Source organism: Argopecten irradians, chromosome 5 (assembly GCF_041381155.1).
Source record: "Argopecten irradians isolate NY chromosome 5, Ai_NY, whole genome shotgun sequence".
Taxonomy (NCBI): domain Eukaryota; kingdom Metazoa; phylum Mollusca; class Bivalvia; order Pectinida; family Pectinidae; genus Argopecten; species Argopecten irradians.
This window is the reverse complement of record NC_091138.1, coordinates 39,560,782-39,570,437: the sequence shown is the minus strand read 5'-3', so window position 1 is coordinate 39,570,437 and position 9,656 is coordinate 39,560,782. Positions and strand designations below refer to the sequence as shown.

The 9,656-nt window shown below is 33.4% G+C and overlaps 1 protein-coding gene across 1 annotated transcript in view; it reads right to left on the bottom strand.

Annotated features, from left to right (window-relative positions):
• The window catches only part of LOC138323808 (arf-GAP with dual PH domain-containing protein 1-like), a 28,961-nt gene that overhangs the window by 8,677 nt on the left and 10,628 nt on the right, over positions 1-9,656 (bottom strand). The window contains exons 3-8 of the mRNA XM_069268660.1: positions 8,593-8,684; positions 7,696-7,894; positions 6,329-6,475; positions 3,797-3,880; positions 3,215-3,346; positions 2,707-2,929 (exon numbers count right to left, since the gene is read on the bottom strand). Of these exons, the coding sequence (XP_069124761.1) occupies positions 2,707-2,929; positions 3,215-3,346; positions 3,797-3,880; positions 6,329-6,475; positions 7,696-7,894; positions 8,593-8,684 (877 nt within the window). The remainder of the gene's footprint in view (positions 1-2,706; positions 2,930-3,214; positions 3,347-3,796; positions 3,881-6,328; positions 6,476-7,695; positions 7,895-8,592; positions 8,685-9,656) is intronic.

The window sequence follows — 9,656 nt, the reverse complement described above, 5'->3', positions numbered from 1 at the left end:
AGTGGTGTTTCTATGACTTTCTGTAGGTTACATATCTCCCTATAGTGTAATTACCTTTAGTATCTTGTGGTGTAAGTGGTGTTTCTATCACTTTCTGTAGGTTACATATCTCCCTATAGTGTAATTACCTTTAGTATCTTGTGGTGTAAGTGGTGTTTCTATCACTTTCTGTAGGTTAATACATTTCTCCCTATATATTGTAATGACCTTTAGTATCTTGTGGTGTAAGTGTGTTTCTATACTTCTTAGTTACATCTTTTGTATACTTTAGTATCTTGTGTGTAAGTGGTGTTTCTATACTTTCTTAGGTTACATATCTCCCTATAGTTAATTACTTTAGTGTGTGTAGTGGTTTCATCACTTCTGTAGTTAATCATCTCTTTAGTAATGTTGTATACCTTTAGTATCTTGTGGTGTAAGTGGTGTTTTTATCACTTTCTGTAGATTACATATCTCCCTATTTATTGTAATTACCTTTAGTATCTTGTGGTGTAAGTGGTGTTTCTATCGCTTTCTGTAGGTGACATATCTTCCTATAGTGTAATTACATTTAGTATCTTGTGGTGTAAGTGGTGTTTCTATCACTTTCTATAGGTTACATATCTCCCTATAGTGTAATTACCTTCAGTATCTTGTGGTGTAAGTGGTGTTTCTATCACTTTCTGTAGGTTACATATCTCCCTATAGTGTAATTACCTTTAGTATCTATGGTGTAAGTGGTGTTTCTATCACTTTCTGTAGGTTACATATCTCCCTATAGTGTAATTACCTTTAGTATCTTGTGGTGTAAGTGGTGTTTCTATCACTTTCTATAGGTGACATATCTCCCTATAGTGTAATTACCTTCAGTATCTTGTGGTGTAAGTGGTGTTTCTAACGCTTTCTATAGGTTACATATCTCCCTATATAGTGTAATTACCTTTAGTATCTTGTGGTGTAAGTGGTGTTTCTATCACTTTCTGTAGGTTACATATCTCCCTATAGTGTAATTACCTTTAGTATCTTGTGGTGTAAGTGGTGTTTCTATCACTTTCTGTAGGTAACATATCTCCCTATAGTGTAATTACCTTAGTATCTTGTGGTGTAAGTGGTGTTTCTATCACTTTCTGTAGGTTACATATCTCCCTATATAGTGTAATTACCTTAGTATCTTGTGGTGTAAGTGGTGTTTCTATCACTTTCTGTAGGTTACATATCTCCCTATAGTGTAATTACCTTAGTATCTTGTGGTGTAAGTGGTGTTTCTATCACTTTCTGTAGGTTACATATCTCCCTATAGTGTAATTACCTTTAGTATCTTGTGGTGTAGTGGTGTTTCTATCACTTTCTGTAGGTTACATATCTCCCTATAGTGTAATTACCTTTAGTATCTTGTGGTGTAAGTGGTGTTTCTATCACTTTCTGTAGGTAACATATCTCCCTATAGTGTAATTACCTTTAGTATCTTGTGGTGTAAGTGGTGTTTCTATCACTTTCAGTAGGTTACATATCTCCCTATATAGTGTAATAACCTTAGTATCTTGTGGTGTAAGTGGTGTTTCTATCACTTTCTGTAGGTTACATATCTCCCTATAGTGTAATTACCTTTAGTATCTTGTGGTGTAAGTGGTGTTTCTATCGCTTTCTGTAGGTTACATATCTCCCTATAGTGTAATTACCTTTAGTATCTTGTGGTGTAAGTGGTGTTTCTATCGCTTTCTGTAGGTTACATATCTCCCTATAGTGTAATTACCTTTAGTATCTTGTGGTGTAAGTGGTGTTTCTATGACTTTCTGTAGGTTACATATCTCCCTATATAGTGTAATTACATTTAGTATCTTGTGGTGTAAGTGGTGTTTCTATCACTTTCTGTAGGTTACATATCTCCCTATTTATTGTAATTACCTTTAGTATCTTGTGGTGTAAGTGGTGTTTCTATCACTTTCTGTAGGTTAATACATTTCTCCCTATATATTGAAATTACTTTTAGTATCTTGTGGTGTAAGTGGTGTTTCTATCACTTTCTGTAGGTTACATATCTCCCTATAGTGTAATTACCTTAGTATCTTGTGGTGTAAGTGGTGTTTCTATGACTTTCTGTAGGTTACATATCTCCCTATAGTATAATTACCTTTAGTATCTTGTGGTGTAATTGATGTTTCTATCACTTTCTGTAGGTTACATATCTCCCTATAGTGTAATTACCTTTAGTATCTTGTGGTGTAAGTGGTGTTTCTATCACTTTCTGTAGGTTACATATCTCCCTATAGTGTAATTACCTTTAGTATCTTGTGGTGTAAGTGGTGTTTCTATCACTTTCTGTAGGTTACATATCTCCCTATAGTGTAATTACCTTTAGTATCTTGTAGTGTAATTGATGTTTTTATCACTTTCTGTAGGGTACATATCTCCCTATAGTGTAATTACCTTTAGTATCTTGTGGTGTAAGTGGTGTTTTTATCACTTTCTGTAGGTTACATATCTCCCTATAGTGTAATTATCTTTAGTATCTTGTGGTGTAAGTGGTGTTTCTATGACTTTCTGTAGGTTACACATCTCCCTATTTATTGTAATTACCTTTAGTATCTTGTGGTGTAAGTGGTGTTTCTATCGCTTTCTGTAGGTTACATATCTCCCTATATTGTAATTACCTTTAGTATCTTGTGGTGTAAGTGGTGTTTCTATCGCTTTCTGTAGGTTACATATCTCCCTATATAGTGTAATTACCTTTAGTATCTTGTGGTGTAAGTGGTGTTTCTATCACTTTCTGTAGGTTACATATCCACTGCTCCATATCCTCTCGTGTTTCCGCACACAGGACAAAGTCACGGTTAGGCGTGTGTAAGGTAAAAGTATATCCATGTGGAACTTGGAGATTTCCAGCTGTCATGGCAACAGAGAATCCTCCATCACGATGACCAATAAACCGTTCACCTTTCGGGAAAGGATTCTGCAACATAATCAAAAGTCAATGTAATTTTAGTAGTATACAAAGTCATAAGTCATTTTATGATTATGTTCAAGGTCACATATCAAAGAAATCTTCTAAAAGAATTAACTGATATGTTTTTTCCTCTAGAAAAGTACTGACAGTAATTGTATTAATTTCTCTATTTTTTTCTCTCCGACCCGACCAATGGCATTTTATTCATTTAATTATTTCAGAAATAGCCACCATAAAAATAAAGCATCCAAATCTTTACAGATTCAGATGTTGCTTGAGTATAAAACCTACCAGCTTATCTTCATAGTACATTAGCTTTCTCTTATCCAGAGAAAACCATCGCTTCCTGAATGGTTCATTTCGTGGTCCCATTTTACTTAAATAGCCTTCGATTAGAAAATCATTGGTCAAGTCTTCAGCCAGCTGAAATATATGTTATAAAGATGGATTGGCTTAGGAAAACTTGATTCTCAACTAATTTTGGGGACATTTACTGAAAAAATTATTTGCTGTCCTAATTTAAAGAAAACAAGGTCATCTACTTAGTGCTCAGAAGTTCATGTACCAAAATTAATAAGAGAACTTCAAACTTTAATTATTAGATTTATTTTCTAGAAAAAATATATATTTGAAATAAAGAAATATGGTATATTTTGCTGTAAGTTGTTGGGAAACGTATCAGATATTAATGGAGATTTCAACTCAAACAATTTTACTGACAGTTTTCAAAGGGATTATAGAATAGACAGCAAGCATTGCCTACTTAGGTCTTCTCCTTAAAAGAGATTAAGACCACAATAAAATATACAGTTAGACCTGCCATATTGGCAAACTGTGGTAAACACTAACGTGGTATTTTCCCCTGCTACTTACATCCTTCTCATCCCTGTCTGGGAAGGCTATCTTCTTCCGCTCCAGCTTGGCTGCCCGAATAGCTAGATACCAGTCTACAATGTCCTATGAAATGATAAATATCAAAAGACTTGATCAACACTACAATCCTCTTCTCTCATTATTAAACTAGAGGACATTGCAGAACTCTATATAGTTTACTCAACTACTCTTTATGTCAGGGTTCTGTGTACTAAATTTTATCAAAATCTGTCCAGTATTTTAGGAGGAGTTCACCGGACAAAGTTGTGTCTAGAGACAAATGAAGGGACGGACGCCCCACACACCCCTAACGTTGTTGTTGGGGCCACAATTACCTTGAGCTACGCCCTCATTTAATTCTTCTGTGGAAGTATAACATTATATATATGTCTAACACCATATGGACCTCAACAAAAGTTCATAACGGATAAATATCTACGCAAGAGCTGATAACTACCAAGCAGTATGCAAAAGCAGAGTTCACTTTTGGAATAGTTTGAATATATTCTAGATATCACAAATGTTTTCCATGGTTTCATAAAAATAATAGGATCATTAGATAGATTCTTTTACTGATAGAAATCTACAAAACACTAAACAACACCAAATATATCATGTGGATTATCTACACACCTTAGAATCGTTAGTATAAACAAATATATCATGTGGATTAACTACACACATTGGAATCGTCAGTATAAATAAATATATCATGTGGATAAACTACACACATCGGAATCGTCAGTATAAATAAATATATCATGTGGATTATCTACACACCTTGGAATCCTCAGTATAAATAAATATATCATGTGGATAAACTAGACACATTGGAATCCTCAGTATAAATAAATATATCATGTGGATAAACTACACACCTTGGAATCGTCAGTATAAACAAATATATCATGTGGATTAACTACACACATTGGAATCGTCAGTATAAATAAATATATCATGTGGATAAACTACACACCTTGGAATCGTCAGTATAAACAAATATATCATGTGGATAAACTACACACATTGGAATCCTCAGTATAAACAAATATATCATGTGGATAAACTACACACCTTGGAATCGTCAGTATAAATAAATATATCATGTGGATAAACTACACACCTTGGAATCGTCAGTATAAATAAATATATCATGTGGATAAACTACACACCTTGGAATCCTCAGTATAAACAAATATATCATGTGGATAAACTACACACATTGGAATCGTCAGTATAAACAAATATATCATGTGGATAAACTACACACTTGGAATCGTCAGTATAAATAAATATATCATGTGGATAAACTACACACCTTGGAATCGTCAGTATAAAAAAATATATCATGTGGATAAACTACACACCTTGGAATCGTCAGTATAAACAAATATATCATGTGGATAAACTACACACATTGGAATCGTCAGTATAAACAAATATATCATGTGGATTATCTACACACCTTGGAATCCTCAGTATAAATAAATATATCATGTGGATAAATACACACATTGGAATCGTACAAATATATCAGTGGATATCTACACACATTGGAATCGTCAGTATAAATAAATATATCATGTGGATAAACTACACACCATTGGAATCGTCAGTATAAACAAATATATCATGTGGATAAACTACACACATTGGAATCGTCAGTATAAACAAATATATCATGTGGATTATCTACACACATTGGAATCGTCAGTATAAATAAATATATCATGTGGATAAACTACACACATTGGAATCGTCAGTATAAATAAATATATCATGTGGATAAACTACACACCTTGGAATCGTCAGTATAAACAAATATATCATGTGGATAAACTACACACATTGGAATCCTCAGTATAGACAAATATATCATGTGGATAAACTACACACCTTGGAATCGTCAGTATAAACAAATATATCATGTGGATAAACTACACACATTGGAATCCTCAGTATAAACAAATATATCATGTGGATAAACTACACACCTTGGAATCGTCAGTATAAACAAATATATCATGTGGATAAACTACACACCTTGGAATCGTCAGTATAAACAAATATATCATGTGGATAAACTACACACCTTGGAATCGTCAGTATAGACAAATATATCATGTGGATAAATTACACACCTTGGAAACGGCAGTATAGACAAATATATCATGTGGATAAACTACACACATTGGAATCGTCATTTTAGACAAATATATCATGTGGATAAATTACACGCCTTGGAATCCTCAGTATAAACAAATATATCATGTTGATAAATTACACACCTTGGAATCGTTAGTTTAGACAAATATATCATGTGGATAAACTACACACCTTGGAATTGTCATTTTAGACAATCTATCATGTGGATAAATTACACACCTTGGAAACGGCAGTATAGACAAATATATCATGTGGATAAACTACACACATTGGAATCGTCATTTTAGACAAATCTATCATGTGGATAAACTACACACTTTAGAATCGTCAGTATAAACAAATATATCATGTGGATAAACTACACACCTTGGAATCCTCAGTATAGACAAATATGTTCCTGGTGGAGCCCTTCTGTAGGTAGGTAATCTGCATACCATGTGGATGTTGCATTTTCTCCGGAACAAACACTAAATTAATATCATCTAAACATATCTCTGCTTTTGGCTTTGTAGTCTGGAATACAAAACAGATTAACAGGTCAATGTTTTGTATAGTTGTTGAAAAACTGAAACTATGAGTGTGTTTACCATGTCCAATAATTAAACCTTGATATTATGCCAAATAGCATCTTAGGGCTGTTCCAGTAAAACATATATGGTAGGGGGGGAAGGCACTTTGAAATTGGGAGACCCACCGATAGAAGTGATTTTCTATTTTGTTGACCCACACACATATCTATTTTTTTTGTAAACGAGACCATGGCATAGAAGCAATTTAATTTTTTATTTCACTCCGATTTGTTTTTGGATTTACACATATTGATTTCTAGCATCACCAAAGAGTCCTAGGACAAAATTGCACTGTAAATGGTGTCAGTGAACTTTTGTTTGATATGCTGCACCTATTACTAAATTTGTATAAGGGTACAATCCTCGTAGAACCAGGGTAAAATCTACTAAACATACTGAAGTGTTTCACAAGCATAATGCAAAAGTAGACATCTGAACATTCACACTTAAGCTTGTGAACTGCAACTTTTTCCTTGACTTAATACCAGTGAATTTAAATAAAGATCTGTTATTTTGCCAAAACTAATCTATTGTTTCTTTGTACCATTGTCAAGTTTGAATGAATATAATATGTTTTAGATAAATAGTCTATCATTATTATATCAAAACACTCAGAAAATAAAATAATTGTTTTTATTGAAGATGAATTAAATATTGTCAGAAATTAACATTTTTTTCAATATTTATTTTTGTATTTTTGTAGTCAGGATGACTGAACAAGATTATAAAACATAAAATTTACATTTTATTTCAAAAGGTTACAAATGCTTCAGATAGACCCACCCACAGAAGGGATTTTATTGAAACGCCACTCTGGCACAGAAGTGATTTTATTTTGAACCCACCATGGCACATACTATTTTTTAAAGTGCCTTCCCTGGGTGCCATATATGTTTTCCTGGAACAGCCCTTAGTTTGAACAAGACAATTTGAGGAATTGGAAGACTCACACAATACTGTAAGTTACATTATTTCCGTTTGCAACTTATTACACTTGTAAATCGCAAAATTAAATCACCGTTGAGGTTGTATTTACCTCAACTACATGAATCCATAATTACTTAATTTTCTATTTTCGATTGAAGATTTTAAGGTATTTATATGTATGTATATCGTTAGATTAAGAGTACTATACAACTCAATGATGAATTCACACAGACTTACAATAGTATCTTTAGGATAATAAATCAACTTGTTTTCTGACCGAGAAAGAATAAATTTCCTTCGGTTGTATTTCCTGTCATCTTTCCCCCTCTTCATCAAAATGCCTTCCTTTGTCTGGGATGTATAGGCCAGCTGTCTGTTAAGTTCACCAAATTCTTTTCTACTGTACTTAGCATTGATCCATTCTTTGTGTAAAATTCTACAAACAAATGCAACATATTTAGAAGTTACTTGGAAGACCGGGGTAACATAACACTTTATAACATGATGTTTTCAATGTGCATTAATTTTCAGTTTTTTTTATTTGTGTTGACAATGGAAATAAAAATAATGAATTCAGTTTTGATATTATTTAATGATAGTGTTCTATTGGATAACTATGCATGACAAGACTGTGAAGTACCATGTAATACAGTACCAAGTATTTTGGGAAAATGATTTTTTCCCCCAGTAAAATCTGGATGACTATCAAAATATTCTAGTAATTGGGTTTAAGTTCATTACACTTCTAACACTTCTCTGATGTCTTTTAATGTATCATAAAATCAAAGTTATGTCTTATTATGTATATACGAAGCCACATCACATACAAGATCTAACATTAATTTGATTTCATATGTCTGTGCTAGGTTATAAGAGACTGTGAAGTATACTGTAAACCAACTTTCTTTCACAGTTACCTTTTCTAAAACAGTTTGCATAAAACGACATTCGGATTTTAAAATCAAATAGTTTTTTTTTTAATCAAATTAAATATAAATGATGTAGCTATATAACGTTAGATGTTAATTTGGAGACATAAACTTGGATTGCAAAACTTGAAAAATTAAATCAAACGAAAGGAAGTTGATTAATAGTACGTGTATCAGTATATACAGTTAGTTGGTGTGTACTTACTGTGGGTCACCCCTGCTAGGTTTCTTATAGAAAGCTGGCTTGAGTTTCTCATGTAAAGCATTTGCTTTCTCATTACCAATAGTTTCCATATTCTATGGAGAAAAAACAAAGTTAGGTAAAGTAAAGTTTGTCTTCTTTCTATCATATTCCTTTATTTCTGGAAATAATAACCAATACATGTGAATACTACATCAGACAGCCTCGCCTCTACATATATCATCACTTATGTAGACTTACAGGCAGTCTAGTGAAAAATAAGAGGCCCAACGGGGTTTGTAATGTTTTAAATACAGGATCATGTATGTTTCTTTTCTGAAGGAATTCAAATATTGACCTCCAATTTTCTTATTGGGCTACACTCTTTCTGCTCATGATGGTCAGAGCAAAACTCTATGACTAGTAGATAGCAAAAGTATTTACCTCTATTTCCTCTATTGGGCACCGTCTCCTGTCTCCTGCCCCCTCTATTGGGCCCCGTCTCCTGCCCCCCGGGGGTCAAAGCCAAATTTATACAAACTCTGTTCCCCTTCCCCAAAGGATGTTTCTGGCCAAATTTGGTTACAATCTGAATGGAACTAGCAGGGATTTAAAGGAAATGAAGGACTACCAGAGAGACAATGGATGCCGCGCCATGACAAAAGCTCACTAGCCCTTTGGGTCATGCCAGGTGAGCTAAAAATTATTTCCAAAACTGGGATATGTGCCCCTGCTACCTACTTGGGGCAATACCGTAGGTAAAGTACAACAAAGAACACTTTCAAACAAAGGTAACAATGACCTTGAACTTTGACACTGCAAAGTATAAAACAATGACCTCAGCACAATGGTAGGTTAAAGTGATAACTTGATAACACTAACATTGCACACATGAAGTATTACCCTTGAAACAGAGGTAACAATGACCTCAGTACACATCTCACTTATATATAACTATTATACATCTCACTTATATATAACTATTTAAACAGAGGTAACAATGACCTCAGTACACATCTCACTTATATATAACTATTATACAAGTATTTCATGGGTTACTGTGCTTTAGGTCATAATAATTTATTAAC